At 41.3% G+C, this 19,812-nt stretch overlaps 1 protein-coding gene across 6 annotated transcripts in view; it reads right to left on the bottom strand.

The window, feature by feature from the left end:
- Window positions 1-19,812, bottom strand: part of LRRTM4 (leucine rich repeat transmembrane neuronal 4) — a 316,311-nt gene that overhangs the window by 190,360 nt on the left and 106,139 nt on the right. For 3 of the 6 annotated variants that reach the window (XM_085242830.1, XM_085242829.1, XM_085242832.1), the window contains 4 exons: window positions 14,871-15,240; window positions 14,030-14,641; window positions 13,525-13,739; window positions 9,905-11,451 (listed from right to left, as the gene is read on the bottom strand). In XM_085242830.1, coding sequence (XP_085098956.1) covers window positions 9,905-11,451; window positions 13,525-13,528 — 1,551 coding nt within the window. In that variant the 5' untranslated portion in view covers window positions 13,529-13,739; window positions 14,030-14,641; window positions 14,871-15,240. Of the gene's footprint in view, window positions 1-9,855; window positions 11,452-13,524; window positions 13,740-14,029; window positions 14,642-14,870; window positions 15,517-19,812 lie in introns of those variants that run through there. The other 3 variants (XM_085242831.1, XM_085242833.1, XM_085242834.1) reach the window with 3 other exon arrangements.

Consider the following 19,812-nt stretch of genomic DNA (forward strand, 5'->3'; position numbering starts at 1 on the left):
ATGTCAGTCAGCATAACAACATGTCTACACTCAACAGTAATGAAGAGGTAAGGTTTATTTGTCTGATTGGAAGCGCAGGAAGGATCCAGAGTGGTAGACAAAGATCTAGCCTGAGGTTCTTCCATGAATTAGAGCTATAAACAGAGAAAATTTCAGCGCGCAGAGCTGCATTAAACAGGAGCAATGCATAATTGCATAATGGGAGTTATGCATTATGCAGACTTCAGGATGTTCCCACTTACATGGCTTCTACCTCATTCTTGCGCATAGGGAGAGAGCTGCTCTTAAGCAGAGGAAGATCAAAAGCCAACTAGATAGTTTCACACAAATTCTTGGTCAACTACAGAATTTGTAGCTTTTCTTCCTTTTTTCTAGTAAGTATGAAAAGGACTGTAAGATGAATTTGTTACCAAATAATTGGTGATCTTATTGCATTGTTCTGTCTTTTGCCATTTATCTAGCACAGCACCTTCTCAGGTAAAGACCTACCACATGGGAGCAATAGAAGAAAACTAAATGTTAAAAACACAGAGACTTCTACTTCCACAAAAACTCTGAGACATTACACATGGAAATAGAACTAGGATTAAAATATGACAGTCTTAGGACTTCTCTTTACATACATATGCTTGAGTCTACAGACAGACACTGAACATCTGTCCTGACCGTCAGTCCTCCTCAATACACATTCTGTTAAATTAAATGGATAATGATGACCCAGAAAAATCTTCTTATAATGTGAAAAGTACATGGTAATTAACTAGCCTTTAAGAATGACACTGTCGATTATTTTGGGACAATCCAATAATAGTAGAGAAATGGAGCCTGAATGGGAAAGACAGCGTCAGAGGTACAGTCTGAACAATAGTGGGTTTTGCCTGTCATTCATACCAAATTACTGCGGGGGGGCAGGGGGGGGAGGGGAAGGGAGAGGAAGAAAAACTATTTATAACTGTCAGTCTCAAGAAACCACAATTACAATGATTTAATTAACACACGGAGAAGCTTCAGGCAATCACATCGTTCTAAATTTAAGAAGTAGCACACTTCAGGCCCAAGATGATTTAGAACATTAACAAATGCTAGTTGAACCAGGGCAAGAATTTGATGGCCTTGTTGGTTCCCTTTAAAGCATCCATCACGGCAGAAAGATAATCCAAATGGATGTGTTAGTAGAAGATGAGAGCAGTGAAGAATCATCTGGGGTTTCAAAGGCCATCATGCAGAAGAAGAAGCTGGTCCTTAATGAGAACGGAGTTTGAAAATGAGCAAAAAAAACACAACGTGAGTCTATTCATCAAAGCCACAGTATGCATTAGAAAAGTCTGACAAAAAGCGGAGCTAGGATGCATGAAAGTGCAAGTCACCAAGAGTGAGCCTGACCTCTTCATAGGGATCTTGTTCTCAGAGATAAATGGGTCCTCCACTGGCCCAATGCACAGGAGGGGGCTTGGCACAGTGCAATCACAGGACAGCTTTTCCCTACACAAGACTGGCATTTGGAGTCATTCAATAAACAGGATACAGCCAGAGGTTTCTTTACAACCTGGATTTCAGTCCTCAATGGCTGGTAAGGCACCCAGAGCTGTTCATGCCCCATCCCTGGAGGTGCCCAAGGCCATGGATGGGGCCCTGGGCAGCCTGAGCTGGTGGGGAACAAACAGCTCATGGCAGGGGATGGAACTGGACAATCTTTAAGGTCCCCTCTAAGCCAAGCCATTCTATAATGCTATGAACTCATCTGAAAATAAATTGCTCGTCATGCCTCTGTTGCCTCTTTCTGTGCCAAACCTCTATGGATTACACACTGGGTCCAATTCTTCCCAGTAAGGACTACTTCCTTCAATATTTCTATACAGTGATTGAACTTGGGAGTTGTCACAGCTGCAGCTCAAACACAAATAACTGTAGTAATAATAATACCCTTACAGTGAGTTTACCTTCCTTCACTTTCTGTTATTGATTGCTTCTAAATACGATGAACATACAGGAAAAGCCTACTTCTTCCATACAAGAAAGGAAATATGCCAATGTATTTGTTTGCAAAGAACAACAGTAACGAACCTTCTGCTTTAAAGCTGGTTCTTTCATTATCTGTTAAGAATCAGAGATAAATATTTCTTCTACTGCAACATGTATTTATATCTGTATGTAATAGGAAGCACTGCACACAGACCCCATGCTGAATGTACCAAAAGATCTTTGCACACAACATAATTTCTAAGCTCTGCCTGTTGCAGTGAAGGACATGTCACATTCCCACAATAGATTTAACAGGCACTGAGTTTAAAAAAAAACATAATTTTTCCCCTGATATAACACTTTTGCAGTGCAGCTGCAGACACAAAATAGCAAATACTGTTACATGACAAAATAATTTAGAAATTTCAGTATCAAAATCAAGACTCATTTATTAAAGTCAGTCTTTCCCTATTTAGGTCTACACAGAGCACATAGCCGTACAAGAGCACAACAGTAGAATTCCACCTCTGATCATCAACAAACCGATCATGCTACTTTTCCCCATAGGCTAATAGCAGAAAGACTATTTTTGCTTCTATTTTTTCTGTATTTCAGAGGAAATCAGACAATAGCAGTGACAGGGAAAGGGGAAAAAGAATGGAACTGTAGCAGCAAGGAGCTGTTGCATAAGATTGCAATCTGGGTGATGCAGAAACTAAAAATTAGAATGATGTTACTTATCCACTGAATTTTGAGATCTACAAATGAAAGATACTATGCAAAAAACAAACAAACAAACAAACAAAAAACCCTCTTTTTTTACTATGAGGATAAAAAAAAATAAATGATAAGTTCACATCCTCCCTCATAAGGTCCTGTCATTTTCCCCTGGGTGGTGCCCACTGACAGAGGGCTTTCAAGGAAAGCCTTTCTGGCTTGCTTACATCCATGAACTTCTCATGTCCTCACCAACAGCATTTAAATGTATCAATGAACCTCCAAAATAATAATCTTGACCTAAAATGCTTGAGCTATGAAACAAGGATGGAGATTTTGCTATATTAATATACCATGGGGTTGAGAGATCTCAGCTGATCAGCATTTCCTGCCCTTTATGTCCTTTCCTGCTCTTGTAGGTAGAAAGACTTCCATGGCAGCTGGATGGCTACTACATCTACAGGCAAGAACCTTCTATTTCTCCTGCACCCTTACATGGCTTAAAAAGGCAATGAGAAAACAGATTCATCAGGCCAAGAAGCCAGTATTCTCAAAGTCACACTCTCCTGCACCATTCCATACACAGTGTCATAGAATCATAGAGTTTTTTGAGTTGGAAGGGACCCTTAAAGGCCATCTGGTCCAACTCTTCTTCAACAAACAGGAACACCTACAGCTCTATCAAGTTGCCCAGTGCCTGGTCCAGTCTGACCCTAAGTGTCTCCAGAGACACGAGTGTCTCCAACAACAGCATCTCCTAGCTTCTAACAAAGTATGTACAGAGGCAACAACCCCCAGGAGATTCCCAGGAATTGACTCAGTCATCTTCTTTTATGTAAGACAGAGATGTACAAGTAATCCAAGCTTATTTGGCTCCACAAGAGGCAGATGTGATAAAATCTGATTAGTGTCAAAAATGTTTACAGCTGCAGCCCATCTGCGTTCAGTCCCATATACTTGGCTTGCAATGGCCAAATACCAGGATGTTAGTGCTATGAACACAAATCACAAAGGAATTTTACACGTCAAAATGTTTACAAGGAGAACATGACAGAGAGCTGTCCGCTTCTCTGTGCCAAGCAACTCTTGCTAGCAACACATGCAATCTCCTGAAAATAACCTGTAGATCTATCTTAGTGGCAATAACACACCTGCACAGTTGCTTCTAGCAGCATCAGACTGCCTCCAAATGTGGATGCATCCGGGAACAAGAAGCAGAGCCAAGTGCACAGCTCCCATCCAGCACCCCGCCTTGCTGGCTATAGCATAAGTCAATGTCAAGAACCAAGTCAGCACTGTTTTTCTGGAGGGGAGCTGAAGGAACGCTTCCAGCAGCAGGATACTTACTAACAAGACTGTTCGCATCCTTTCAAGTGAGATTTTTGTGTGTGTTCGTGTGTATTTAAAAGAAGAAACAAATGAATGGGTTCGACAGATTTTTCCCTGTCTCTGCTAGCATTCTCCCTCCTGGCATGAGCTACATAATGGACTAAAATTGATTTTTTTTCCCCTCCTTAAAATACTGGCAGCACATCACAGAGCTCAAGCAGAAGCAGAAGAAGGGGTGAGAAAAAAGGAGAGATGGAGAGGGTAAATTGCATCTGTCACAATTCCAGCCATGCAGGAATCCTTCACAAAGCCTGAGCAATGATTATAAAAGAAATACAATTATTTTCTTCTCTTGTACAAAGCTTTTACAGTGCGGTTCTGTCACTCCTCACCATGCATATCACAAACTGGTTTTCACTATATGGCAACATAAAGGGAAGAAGAAGAGGTGATGGGGGGCAGGGAGGATGCCATTCTGTTGGATATGTCTGTATGAAGAGCGCGCATCCTCGGTGCAATTTCCGAGTTCTGTCAATTAGCTGTCAGCCTGGATGAGACACAGTGGAACAAACGTAATGCTGGAACACAGGAAAGTTCCAAGCCCAAGTGAAAATTGGGAGATATAGGCTCAGCTTTTTCCTCTGCCTCTAATTTCTTGCTTTATCTCAGAGCGAGCTCTCGGCAGAACGCATATTGTAAGAACAGATCTCAGATCAGCTAATCTCCCAACCAGACACCTGAATAAGGATTGAGTAAGACTTTTAGAAGTGCTCAACATCCTCCTGCAGCTCCCTTTTCAAATTCACAACCAGCATCTCAAATGCTGCTGATGTGCAGCTGGCTGAACTCTCCCGGAAATACAGCCAGGCATTTTGGTAATATGTTGGGAAGTCTCACGCTTTGCAAGTGCTGAGCCCTGGAAAATTTGCCCCTATGCATTTATGACTACATTACTTAGTGCTTCTGTAGCACAGCCTCCAGCATACTGACACTATGCTTGCAACCACAAATAATAGCAGTATATGGAAGGCTGCGGGAGTTAACACAGACTATGTGTTAACAAACACACATTTCTACCTTCAGACCTAATCCTGAAGATATTTCCAAAATTTACCTCCTGCTCAAACCTCTCACTGGCCCTGTGCCTAAGAGATTTCTCCTCTGACCCACTTCTGACATATTTCAGAGACACTGCAAGGAGGAAATCACTATTACCTCAGTCTTTGCCTAATTTCTACATCAGAGCTTGTGACAAAGTTTCACTGTGTTTCAAGCAGGAACTTAAGGTCCATTGATAATCACAGGGAGGTGGAGGAAGAGGTAGAAGAAGAGGTGAACGAAGAGCCAAAGCACCAAAGGATAGGAGAGAGCTCAATTAACATGGTCCATCCTACAGCTTTCCTAAATACAGTCGTTAAAAAAAACGACTGCAACTTCCTTGCTCCTAAAATGAGGGCAGTAGGCTATGGAACCAACAATCACTTGCCACCTTCTTCTCTCTGGAGTGCACTACCTGGAAAATCACCTTCTTTTTACATTACCTAAATCACATAAAAACTTAAGCCTCCGCCATCAGGTCTTTGCTAAATTTTCTTTATGTGAATATAAGACCAAAGGGAATATTGTCACTGTTCTTAAAAAAGCACACACAAAAGACAAACAAAACCCACCACTCTGCCAAACTACTGAGTGACTTCTCTCTCCTGAGGCCACCACGTCCCATAAGATCTTGCTTAGATCCTGGACATCCTTTCCAAAATGAGTTAGAGAACCACCTTTCCAGAGCTGGAATCTTGAGCTAACAAGCATCTGGAAAGAGAAGACTTTTTTTTTTTTTTTCTCTCCCTTTTTGCATCTTCCTGCAAACAACACAATATGATGTTTAATAAATACATGATAATCAACAGTGGCATATCAGCTTTTCCTTTTAAATTAGGCTCAAAAAGAAGAGATCAACAGTAGTCCAATATATTTGCATATGTTATATTTCTCTACCAATCTATTTCTTCCCACTGGCGAGAGGGGAGCGAGCAGAATTCAAAGCAAACACAATTTTGTGTGACTGATTTAGCAAGTATGAATTCAAGTGACAACTGCCCTGGTTTTCACTCCAATGAAAAACATAGAAGCATCAGAGCAGAGACATTCTTGTATGCGAACAGGTGGGCTTGTTTGTCAAACTCTGGGGTATGGTTAGACATGGAGACATGGAAGTGTAAAGAGCAACATTGCAGGGTCTGTGTCAATTGTCTCTCAAAGGGTTTCACATCAACTGTACTCAGCTAACATGGAAAAGATGTTCACTTGGTTGGTTGGTTGGTGGTTGGTTGTTCAGTAGCAGCCAGCCTGAGAAACAGCAGAGGAAAAACCTAGCAGAAAGGAGGAAACATTTCTCGAGCGATGTTCTGATAGTATGCTATATGTGGATATTCTGTGTGCTATGTATGAAACACAACGTTCTAGCTTGGTTTATAAAATTGCTTTTTATGCTCCATGATCTTCAGCAAATGTACAAATAAACATGACAGAGAGAGGGAATAAGAAGCACAAGCACAAAGCAAATACCAAAATGAGATAGCAGCAGTCTGCTAACTGGATGTTGAGAGCCAAAATCATAAGCATCCAGTTATTTTAGAAAGCTTTGCCAATAGACTAAATAGAATACCATGGGCCAGGTGTCAGTGATTATAATCCCACTGATGCCAAGAGAGTTGTTCCCGTTTACAGCAAGCCTGACTTTGGCTGTGCCTCTGTAGTACAAGAAATAATTCATAAAGCACAGTTAAAAGCAGCCTTGCAAATTGCCTCTGGCACCCACTGCTTGCAGATAACGACCCAACATGGGGCAGCTCCTGTACACCCATGTTGCTTTGGTGCAGCCAAGCAGCCAAGGCAAGTTGAACTCAGAACAACCATCACCACCACCTACTCACATGTGCAGCTGCTGTTAAAAAATAAACCTGTGTGAATGCCTAAACATGTTACTCCAAGGCCAGTTCTGCCATGGAAAGACAGTGGTTACGTATGAGAAGAGCTGGATACTTGAAAAACAAATGCAGAGCTCTGACAGTAATGGCTGTGTCCAGTACAACAATAGGCTGCACACAGGAACATCCATTATCACCAACTTCCAACAGAGGAATACGCTCAGGCATATTCTTTCCTAGGTTAACAGGGAATTAACCCATAACTAATTAACCCATTAACCCTTCTCAGAAAGATACGCAGGTTTTGGACATCCACGGTGCTTAAAGGTGTGTAGGGGTTGGTATGCAAGAGCAGATATTGATATGAAAAATATTAATGAAGTACAATCGATAAACCTTAAGTAATTGATGCTGACAACTGCTCTGCTTTCATTTTGATAACCAGGTACTCTTCTCTCTCTATACGTTCCTGTTTTGGGGGAAACCTTGGCTTGAGACCAATGAATTAGCAAGTCAAACCCGTGGGAGGATGAGCCTGAGCTGTCTCACTTGTCCAAAGCAATAGTTTCAGTAATAGTTTTCCTGTAAGCAGATGCATCTGGGTAAATTAACTATTGATAACAAAATATCCCATTTTCTTCCTCCCTTCACCGCAACATTAAGCCTTTCCACTGCTGAACATACTACGGGGATTTTTTTCTTACCATTCCTAAGTACTGCACAGTGCATATCTGTCCTTTCACAAGTGGAACCTTGTAGCTATGGAGACGAAGGATGTTAAATCCAAGCTGAAGATAGTATTTCAGTAGGGGCTTATGGCTGCTACATGTGTCTTCAGTGCTCTGCTGCTTTCTGTCTCCTCCAGTCCTCTGTGCTAATAGCCAACGCATAATTAATACCATGCAGATTCAGAGCATATGTTCTCCCAGTCCCAGCACTACTGCATTCAGAACAGGCTTCCTGAATTTATACCACAACGAGGAATCCCAAAGATAACGGGATAAATAGCCTGACTTCTGCAAACTTGTGAGCCAGTGTAACTTAACCTGAGCAGCAGCTGAATCAAGCTGCTATGGCACTGCAATAGCACCTGGAAACCAGGTGAGCTGGGGTCCCCTTGTGTTTAAAGCTGTGTCTAACACTCAGCAGCAGCAGGAAGAAATTATGCCATACTGACCTTCGGTTACCAGACCTGGTAGGTCTCTTTACCTATTTATTTATCTCCCATAATCCAAATTATTTGGATTTCAGCCTCCCAAACAGCAGCAGATGTCCCCTTATCTTTTGTGCATTATAATTACGATCCATATTTCCTTACGATGGTTTCATTACGTGCACTTTTCGATATGACACAGGGATTCAATTGTCCTCCAAATCATCTTTAAATCAAACAGCTCCATACTGAAGCTAATGACACTTTAGTGGTGTTAAACTTGAGCAGGAAGACAAGACAGCCTTTCAGGTGAAATTAATGCTCCTTGTGACAGCTGGTGAAAATTCACAGTAACTTTGTTAGCATCTTTTTATTTCTATTTGCGCTGCTAGCAGAAAAGAAAAAGCCAAAGCACACAGTGATTCACATAATGCTGGTAGAAATGACAGGGGCACGACAGGTGCTTTTCCCTTTCTGAAGGCAATGCTGCTCCAGATACAGTAACCCCAAATCATCTCTATTTTTGCTTCCCCTTAGTTCTGCGGTCCAAACTCAGATAGTGATTTCAGGTGCCAAATACCACACATCTTACAGAAGCCCTATTTTCTGAAAGTGCAAAACATCCAATTTTCAAAAATGGGGATCCAAGAATCGCAGCCTGCTGAGCACTGCTCAACTTTAACACATCTTTCAGACTACCTCACTGCTCAAAATCTACCATAGCTTGTTCAGTGTGTATAAAAAGATACAAATGAATGTCAGCAGGCACACTGACAGTATATTCAGGTAGGATACCCACAACCAGGGAACCAAAATCTACCATGACCCTCTAATCACATGCAGAGTTAAGTAACAAGTACCGAAATGTAACCATGGAAATCCTCCTCATCAGGAATAAATAAGCAATTATATTCACAAGTAAAAACGTTTCTTACATACATATTAAATAGTGTCAATGACAACGCAACAACAAAAAAATACAGCATTTTCTTGCCAAAGCTTAACAACAGAGAAAAGAAACACCAAGAGCTTTTCTTATTTGTATTTCTCACATACTTAGTAAATCAAAATTATACTGCATCCTTAAATGCAAGCAACTACTGTCTTCCAGTAGAGTTGTGTCTCAAGCTAAACCTTCACCAAGCATCTGAAAGTTTTCACTAAAATAGAAAAAAACAAGAGAAAATCCCTGTCTCAAACCCAGATATTTGCAGATGTTTAAGCTGGGGTCTTTGCAAGGCTGAAATCTACAATAAGCTAATGAAGAAGCATGGATGTTTCTGGTTATCCATCAAAACAAGTAAATGCTCAACCCAAACCTATGCTGCAGTCTTGCTGTTTCCACGTTTACCCCCTGAATCAGATAGAAAATGCAGAAAAGCCTTGGCATTATCACTAAACGCATAAGAAAAACCCCAAGATGTGACATGGGGTCTGGAGCAGAGAGGACTCCATGCTTATTTTTAAAACAGAAAAGGTTCTTAAACTTCTCTGCCTCTAGCAGTACAGGAAAGATGGGCCTCACACTACAACCGATAATTAAATAGGTGCAGATGAGAGGGGGATAATGCATCTTTATCATAGGTGTTTACTTCATCTTAAACTAATTCTATGTTAAGTCTGAATTGTTCAAAAATAATCACTGTCACTTCCCTGATTGCTACAATTTAATGAGATAACCTCACATGCTGAGCAAACCCCAAAGCAAAAAAAAACTCATTAATCTTTCTAGCATTTAGAGACACCTCAAGAGCTTCAAACATTTACCTCTCCTTCCCAGCAGCTGAAATGGTTTTAGGAGGATCATGGTTCATACCTCACATTCCCTGGAGCCAGAGATGGTATACGTGCAGGGCCCAGATCCATTAACGGATACATCCATGGTCTCAGAGTTTGTTGGCTTGTAGTCCACGTAATACTCCTGTAAAGGGGAGTTCATTTGCCTTTCAGACTCCCTGGCCTTTTTCCTGCGCCTCTTCATGAGCGAGTGCTGCTGGAGCTGCTTCATGCTGGCTGGATAGCGCTTCCACGACACGTAGATAACCAACAAAATCATGGCCACGGAAAGAAAGAGGGCCACGCTCCCAGCAATGATTTTGTGAAAGGAAACGTGCTCGTATTCGGGTTCTACTGCAGGTGTTGGGAGGTCAGTAGAAGGGCTTGGCACAACAGACGTTGGCTGGTTGCTTTCAAGTTTGGAAACGGTAGGCTTAGGAATAAAGACAGGTCTCTGGGGGGTTTTGGGAGCCTGATATGATCTTTCAGTAACCACCACCTGGATTTCGGCACAGATATTGTATGTCTCCACAGCATCGCTCACTTTTTCACCCTGGATTTGTTTAGGGCCTGCACATATCATAGTGCTTTCCTTATTTCCCTTGAAATTCTTAAGCCAAGTAAACAGAGGGCAAATGCTTCGAGTACATTCCCACATATTTCCGGATAGAGTGATGGAGATGAGCGAGATCCATGTATTAATGGTCTCCTGAGAGATGTTGGTGAGTTTGTTGGAATCCAGGTTCAGCTTTTGCAGGTTGGGGAGGCACTGGAACGTCCCAGGCTCTATCCCTGTAATGTCATTTCCTGATAAATCCAAGTTATGCAAGGAACTCCAAGTCCACGTTAACCCCTGGCTGATAGACCGGATCCTATTCCACTGCAAGTAAATTGAGCGAAGGTTGAAGAGGCGTGGGAAGTGGGCAAAATTGATCTTAGAAAACTGGTTGTGCTCCAAATGGAGCTCCGTCAACTTCAAAAGGCCAGCGAAAGCATTTCGGGATAAGCTCCGCAGGCGGTTGTAGCCCAAATCCAGAAAATCGAGGTTACGGCAGTCTTGGAAAACTCGGATCGGGACGGATTTCAGCGAGTTAGACCGCAAATGCAAGATCAAGAGCTTACGAAGGCCTTTAAACTGCTCAGATTGCAGCACCTGCAACTTGTTGTACGAGAGGTCCAGGTTGCGGAGGTTGGGGACCGGGTGAAACGTTTTGTTGTGCAGATGGGTAATTTTGTTGGAGCTCAGAATTAATTCCTTCAGCCTGCGGATCCCCTGAAACGCATCCTCATCCACGGAGTTGATGTAATTATGGTCAAGATAAAGCCATATGAGCTGATTGAGGCCCGCAAACTGATTCGATTTAAGCTTTTGAATGCTGTTGTACCGCAACGATAAGCCTTGAGACCCTCCAGAAATATTCTGAGGGATGTCTCTGAATGCGTGAGATTCGCAGTACACAATCTTGCCATCGCATCTGCAGTTCTTGGGGCAAGCTCGCTGAGCCCCCGCAAGCACAACAAACAGCACCACAGGAAGTAGCACTAACACCACACTCATGCCCCTCAGCTGCTTAATTAAATGGAAACCTACAATATTAAAAAGAAAAAAAATGTGCATTGTAAAGCTACCAAAATAATTCACCAATGGGTTTCTAGCATCAATGGGGATTCTGATAATGCCTTAGTGAAGTGATGGGTTATGAAGACAACCCGTTTGTGTCCTGGCTTGCACTTTTGGTTGTATAAATGTCTGCTCTTTGCTTGCCATCTCTCCTAACTGCAACATCACCGGCACTACTCTCGTTATTCAATTACTTGTGCGTGATTTATGAGCCCTTAGAAGGACCAAGAGCCCGTTCTCTATTTGCTGTTCTCCTGTACATCATCTCTCAGGGATGCTGGTATATCCTTATCGCTAGATGCTGGGATTTTAACAATAAACATATTTGTCAAGTCACTGTGCTGAATGCTCCATAGTGCTGGGAAGGAAATGAGGCAAAGCTTCTGGCATTTACATGGTGCTAAATATGTTCCCTGGTAAAAGCAATTGCAAGTTCAGTTCTCCCAAAATTACTGTAAAAAGTGAGGAATCTACTTATTATAAAGTTTGATCCATCTTTAATGCATCCATTTGTTGTAAAACTAAAAATTGTAGGCTTTACTTTTTGCACTAAGTAATTATATTTGAGAGTAGGTTTCACTTGTTCATCATTTTCCATGTGCCTTAAACGCATAGAGATGCACAGAAACAAAGTTCAATCACATAGGGAGGTATTACTGTAAAATGCTAGCATGGGACCTGAGTAACAAGGTAATGTTAGGAGACATTTATTTAAAATGAGTCACAGCCTTAACACTTACTGCCTTAAAGTTATCTACATGGAGGGGTGAATACCAAAGCACTTCCTATTTTTGGTATACATTCATTGCATATCCTCTGTGAAAATATACATAGAAATACTTACATATAAACACTGCCTTTAGAGCAGCAATACACCCAAAGTTTAAAGGGGAATTTCTGTATTGTAGCTACTTTTCCCCAGCCCTCCTCATATTAAGATTCTGCGTTTCAGATGTCAAAATTCTCATATAGAACCGATATGATTGCATGGCCACAGTGCTATTTTCTACATTCTCTGAATAATTATGGAAGGGGCTGCAGGGGGCTGTCAGAATCCCCAGCACATACGCACACTCTCCTCAGCCTGCAGTGATTTTAGGACTGATGCCTCTGTGTCCTGAGTTGCAATCTTGCTAGGAATTAAGATACATTCTTCCAGTAGGAAATATTCTAAGGGCCGGTATGTCCTTGATAAATAATCACCTCTTATTTGTCACATACACAAAACCATCCTTTTGTTGCAGTTATTTCATCTGCTTTTAAACCAAGGGGGCAATCTACAAAATAATTCCTCGTCTAACACGCCTCTGACTATGCATCTCTGCCTTTCACTTTGAGGTTAGATTTTAAATTTAAATCCTCATTTTTTTGCTACTGCCTATGTGTCAGCAGCAGCCAGCTAGAAATATGTTCTTGCTGTTACAGACTTGGGGGCTGGGGTGGGAGGAGTGGGGGGGAAAGGAGGGAGGGAAATAAACCTGTCACACTTGAAAAAATAAGACTGGCAAATGACTGCTGGAAATCCAGCAGCAGTATTAGGGGGCATCTTTTCAGAACCACCTATAGAACCAAATCACCCCCTTCCCTTTGGCTTCCCACCTAACTGCAAAGTGTTAACAGTCCATTCTGACAGCCCGAATAATGCCACTACAGGCTCACGGAATAGGAATAGAAACCAAGAAGAGATGTGGTGCGGGCTGCCTCACGCATGCATGTACCTCTGTGCATCGTGTGTGCAGGTGTGTGGGTGGTTGGACAGACAGGAACGTACAGCCCTTCACCCCGTGCATGTACGCACACATTAATTACATATGAAACCACTGCAGGAGGAAAGGTGTGTGTGTTTGGGGGGAGATGGGGGGGGGGGTGAATGCATGATCTAAAAATACAATAGCAATGAGTACAATGAGTCACCTGGCACAGGAATGCACTGCTGGTTAGATGTTTTCCCCTCCCGAACAGCTAATAATCCAACTGAACAAAAAATATGCCATACAGCTGCAGCTGTGCTGACAAACAAGCAAGAAAAGTTCACTTACCCATCCTTTTGTCACCAACAAATGTCCTCCTCTTCCTCTCGCCAGCTGTTTTCTTCGCTCTCTCTTCCCCTTTTTGCCTTTTTCCCCTTTGCCTCTCTCTTCTTTTTAAAACTGCTCTCTTTTCCTTTAGACCATCAGAATCTTCATGTCACAGCGCGGCTGCCGCTCGCATCACCGCCATCCAGCGTGCATGCCAGAGCCCCACACAAAGTTCCCTAGAGAGGACAAGCAAGAATTTTGGGGATGAGGAAGGGAAAGGAGAGGGAAGGGGCTGGGGGTGGGGAAGACAGGACGAAGGATGGGGGGGAGTCTGTAAGGGGGGTGGGAGGGGGGGTAGGGAGGGACTCTAAGCTCTGAGAGCCATTGTGTAAGTCATCAGAGAACCATCAGCATTAAGTGGCAATCTGCAAGGGAAAGCTACAGCACACCGCGAAGGTAAAGCAACTTCTCTGGGAGAAACGAGAAAAAAAAAAAAAAAAAAAGAAAAAAAAAGCTTTGCCGGTACCTAGCATCTCTCATTCTGCTGCCTTTTGCCATTCCCAGACACAGCAATCCATCTCCGGCTCCCAGCTCCCGAAGCAGGCAGGCCTTCCGTACCGTGTAACCCCCCAGTTAAAGGCTGTGCAGGATAGCTTTATCCATTTAGCTGGTCAGGTTTAAAGTGTTTTGTAGCTGTGCTGAGAGGCAGCTCCTGTCTAATTCAGAAGGCTTTCCAGAGAGTGATGATGCTTTGGAGCTTGTTGGTGCTAATGTTCTAGTTTGTGATACACTGAGTGCCCTCCACTGGAGAAAACAGATCACACATTAAAGGCATGAACAAGTGCTCCTGTCATTGCTATGCAGACTTTCTTCCTTCTGAAAAGAAAATTAAAGATACAGCATTGCCTCTCTTACCACCATTCCTTCCCGGACCCTTCTGCCTTCCCTCTATTGTTCAATGTTCATGGGGTGGATTTTCTTGCAATGAGCACAGAGCACTGAAAAAACAACACCTGGTCCTCGTGTATTTGGTACTGGATCTCTTTCTAATCCACCTGACCTGGATATTTTTCTTCAGCACACTCCACGCTGATTTTATTTTCCTGCATTCTATCGGTGAGCTCAGGAAAACGGATGCCTGCAGATTCAAAGTGAAAGTCATGTTAAGGGCAGGGGGAAACAGGAAACACACAAACTAATCATCCACATATAAGGAATTCAGTTACATGCACCAAATCCAAGTGTAAACACACTGAAAACAGCGTGGTGTCCCTTTTTTTAAGCATTGGGTTCTTGATTCTTTTCCATCAGCAATGATGAACAAAGCAACAACTTTGAGAACACAGAGCTGACGGTGCAGAATTCACCTTTTTTCTCTCCTGAATTCATTCCCCTTGGCCTCCCCCAGCTCCCAAGCAGTGACTTCTCACGCTGCTCAGGATGTCAGCAGGCTCCAGCCCTGTGCTGGGATCCAAGATGCAATGCTTCCGCTGCACTTCACCTTCTGCTATTTGTCTGGCAGGTTCACCTGGGCTGGAATCAATTCTCCTTCAGCCAAAAGGATCTGAAGACAGTGAGGAACCACGCAGAGTGCTTTCACCTGCTGCTGTTTGGCCCCATTAACCACAAGCAGCAAACAGACCTCTCAATGGATGCCTATGCAAACACAGACGTGACTTCTGGGGTTTCAAAGCCATCTCAGAGGGCAGCACCGGACTGTCTCCTAACACTTTTAACCTGGGTTCAAAAAAAAAAAAAAAAAAAGAAAGAAAAAAAGAAAACTGTCATTTATCATAGAATGGATCCATCAGTTCCTAAAGCTTATTTAGCTGTGCTGTCTGCCCAGCTGCTCCCTTCTCCCTGTGCTACGCAAACATCAGGTATTTTAAAAGCAATTCCCAGCTCAAATCTTTTATTTAGATGATAAATATGTTCAAAGTGTTTGCTGTTGATTTTCATTGAGTGATCCTATGTTATTCCTGTTTTCTTAAGTGTTTTTTTAAGTATTGCCCCCTTACAATTTAACACCTCATTCCACTTCAGGTTTCTGCCAGGATTTGCTCCACACCAATATGACAAAAATGAAAACTGCATAAAACTCCAGGCCACTTCACCTCCATTTAAAAACAAATAAATGCACAAGAACATGCCTAGAAACCAATTTCCCCCTTTCCTATACCTCCATCCAGACTGCAACCTGTACTGGCCAGAGACAGATCTGCATAAGGAAAATATAATTAATCACTATTTTTACTCTGAATTGGCTAGCAGTACTCACACCTTCCTCAAACAAGATTCAGTGCTTAATTATCATAAATGATGTTGAAAGTACTTCTTCCATGTCTGTATTAGCTACGTCTGCATTATAGCCAGTACCGTTTTAGCCAGCATTCATATTTATTCATGATACAATTTCCTAATAAAGGTAAAAGCTGAAGTGTGCAGCTATTATAACCTTGTGTTGATGGTTCTCCAGGAAGAGTCCATTTGAAACTCTGCCAGATCTCAGAATGAACCGAGCAGAGTGATGTCTACAGACACCATATAGATTTGCAGGGGATGCCTTTTCCCGGATTCCTGGATCCTTTGATCCTACATGAGCTGAAGCAGCATTGCCATAAGCTGCCCTGCTGCTATGCACTCACTGAGACTCCAAAAAACCTCATTCCTACAAAAAGTTCTAACGAATTTTACTTTCATGAAGATCTTCTGATGCCATAACTGAAAATATCATGCATTCTAAGACAGAAATCTTTCATTTCTAACTGAGCAAGCTTTCACTCAAAAGCATAGGGTTGGTTATTTTTTTCGGTTTGGTTGGTAGGTTTTGTTTCATTGCTTCTTTCTTTAATAAAAGAAATATTATATTGTCTTCTGCCCCAACAAAAAATGGCCAAAGGAAAAAAAAAAAAAAAACAAACAGGAAATTTGCAATCAATTTAAATAAGTTTAACAGGTATAAAATAAAAATAAAAATAAAAAAAAAAGCTCACAGAATAAAGGAAGATGAATTTCGTGTTTGTGGTTTTATTCCATTTCTTTAGAGTGGTGAGTGGAATGAGATACACACAGCTAAGAGAAACCTGAAATGTTCTAAGTGCTTGGTTGATCCTCATCCAGCTGGCACGGTCTCCTGCCACCTGACCACGACTCACCTAGATAAATTATCCATACTAATAAGTTTGTGTGCTATGGGATCTATAGTATCTCTTCCATGATAACGAAACTCCATTTGTCTTGTTATGTTTCTGATCAATACTAACAGCTGTAATTTTATATACATATTTGTCAGGTATGCTTAGAATGTTGGCTTTGAGCTTTCCATTCAGCTTTCCATTTTGTTTCCATGCCCAAATGCTTAATAATTAATAATCAATTATCTTTACATGGTACACCAACATTCTCAAGTGCACCAACACCAACAGCCCTCAGCACCTGCCTATAAGGAAAAGGAACTCCCAGCTACACTCTCCTAGAAAACCAGCTGTCCAGTTTATGGGAATTTACAGCCCTAAATAAGTTTTCCTAGTAATATGAGTTGTAGAATGACTATAAAAAGGAAGGGAGCTAATGCTCTTTGGGCAATTTCTTTTTTACTGTGTACAGAGACCTGCAAGGTTTACATTGTTCCTGCATAATAGAAAGACATAAGAGGAATAAACAAACACAAGAAGTGTTTTGGCCTGTCCATGTACTGCCAGATCCAAGCTTACAAAGCTCAGGCAGCAAACAGTACATTTTATTTCCCCTTGATCTACTCAGCCACTCGGTTACATTCAAGTCGCATTTTCAAGGCTTCACGAAATCATTTAGACTTCTCAGCCAGATTTAGAGATTTCAGGCACAAAAAGAACAATTACAGTCATCCAGTTTGGCTTTCTATAAAATTCATGAAAAGAACACTCTCCAAATTTTTGCTGTTCAAGCGCTTTAGAGCCAAGCTGGACCCTACATAAGCCCACATTTTAGATGCCCTCAAGGCTTTTTCCAAACCAGCATTCTCACAACATATATCATATTCAGCAACATGCACTTCCTCTTCATTTAATTAAGGTCTTATTTAATTATTTTTTTTCTCAGGCATCCAATAAGTATTTTTATTTATAAATTTATCTGATTAATGACAAATGTCTAATCTCAGCGTTAATTGCTTTTGAAGCAGTCAATAGCCTTAGGAAACCCAATCCAAAAATAAACAGGCAGCCCAACAGTGCAGAAATGTCATAATCTAACATTAACCAGAACAGAACTCCTCCTCAAAGGAAGTCATATTTTTCTACCCAAACGCCAGTTCCTCTGTTTGTACTTCTAACCATTTACAGGATCACATCAGATTGGAATTTGCAGGCAGGATGATAAAACCAGAAGATACTGAAGATGCTTGAGAGACTGAAAATGAATGATGGTTGGAATTATGACAGTTTGACCACCATCCATGGTAAGTGGATATGTAGCCCACTGTACAAAACAGAAAACAAAATGCTTTCTAAGAGTATGTAGAAGCTCGTCCTTAGCAGACAGCAGGAAACTAGAACGTGAAACTTTAATATTGGGACAGACTTCAGAAAAGAAAAGGAACTGAGATAGATGGACATCCTCAACTCTTTCCTTTTCAGTGGAATCTTCACAATGACTTTACCATGCTGTAAAACCTTGGCTAGATGAAACATCCTCCCCACCGAAGCACTTAGTATCAGTGCATCTTGGTGATGAGTACTGTGTGGTTTTGCCCTGTTGCTGACCTCTGATTAAATTTCATTTGAGTTACAAAAGTTGTTCAGGTTTTTTTTTGTTTGTTTGTGTATTTTTTAAATTCAGGTCTCCCACAGAAGCTTCAAAAAAAAAAAAATAAATAAAATCCAATTTTGAAAAAATAATTCCTACATTGGTTGGAAAATACCCACATCCTCAGATGCCAAGCACAAAATTTTGCAAACACTCCAAAGTTCTCTTTTATTTAAGCAGTTTGTAGTACACTGCTGTTAAAACTAGCCAGGTTTTGATTTTTCAGACATAATATTTCTTGAAAACTATCAACAGGAAACAGCCTACATTTTAAGTTTTAAAAATGGAAAGAAAAAAAACATATATTTTCTTTAAAAGTATTCCCCATTAACTGCCTGTGATTGACAGCAAAAGTATCACTGTTATTATTGCGATACCACTATAATTTAGGTATAAGAAGCCAAAAATAATCCTACCTGTGAAAATCAACTTTTAATCACATTTCTCTATTTCTTCATAATATATTGCAACACTCCGTTAAGCACGCTAAGATTTCCCCTACAGTTTCTCATAACTGCAGCCAATTGAGCAAAATTAAACTGCTCTGAGGATTACCAGATAAGATATTCAGTGGGTAAAGAAAACAGCAGTGCCAGTGGAAGGGAGGAACACGCAGTTGCTAAGCTCTTGACTACTAAAGGCAACACCAAAGCATTGGCCAATGACTGGGTAACCCTCTGAAGCATATTTGTTGGACCACCTTTGTCAAGTAGCTGGGCTTTAGCAGACATATGAGTGGGCACTGAAGTCGGGGTTTCATTCCAGCTTTTAAAAAGGGTTTCATTAAAACAGATAGGATTTAAATAAATGAATTCATCCCAAAGGACATCTGGACATCTGTTAGTACCGAAGTAAATTTCTGTTTAGCTAAATCCTGAGGCTTTATCTATCAGATGGATAATCTTCGGCATTTATATTCACTCACCGTTCCCATTCCCCCTTCATTTGGCACCTGCCAATCTTGTCTATATTTTCTGGAAAGAACCCTGCCTATCTACAGAGATGAGACTGTGAAAGAGAGTAATGGCCCGAATCTCTGAAGGCATCTCACGTTTTAAGGCCCCTAAAAGTGTCAGAAAATCCCAACGTTTTTTAAATGTGAGCAGATCCTTGAGAGGTGACTTGGATCAAGGCTGGAGTATCTACTGCAGAAGCCATTCACCTCTCTCAGCCTGATTTATTGGTCAGGGAGGCACCAAATCACATTATATGTTATATTATATTACATTATATATAATGTATATCAAAGAACTGTCTGGAAGGTATCTAAAACCCCATAATCCTTGTTAGTAAAATATTTCTCTGCTTAGATGCCACTTACTACATTCAAGACGAGGCTAAAGCATGTAATAATATGTCATTTACCCACGTCTCATTCCTCCTTTCCACAGTGACTGTGTTTAAGGTCATCATTTCCATTGAAAACGATCCTCGAGTTAGTTAATTGAATAAAAGTAATTCAAATCCGGCAACTGTTAATAAATTTGAAGTCCTACAATTTGGTTAATCTTTGGAATCATCAAG

Source organism: Meleagris gallopavo, chromosome 24 (genome assembly GCF_905368555.1).
Source record: "Meleagris gallopavo chromosome 24, MGAL_WU_HG_1.1, whole genome shotgun sequence".
NCBI lineage: Eukaryota > Metazoa > Chordata > Aves > Galliformes > Phasianidae > Meleagris > Meleagris gallopavo.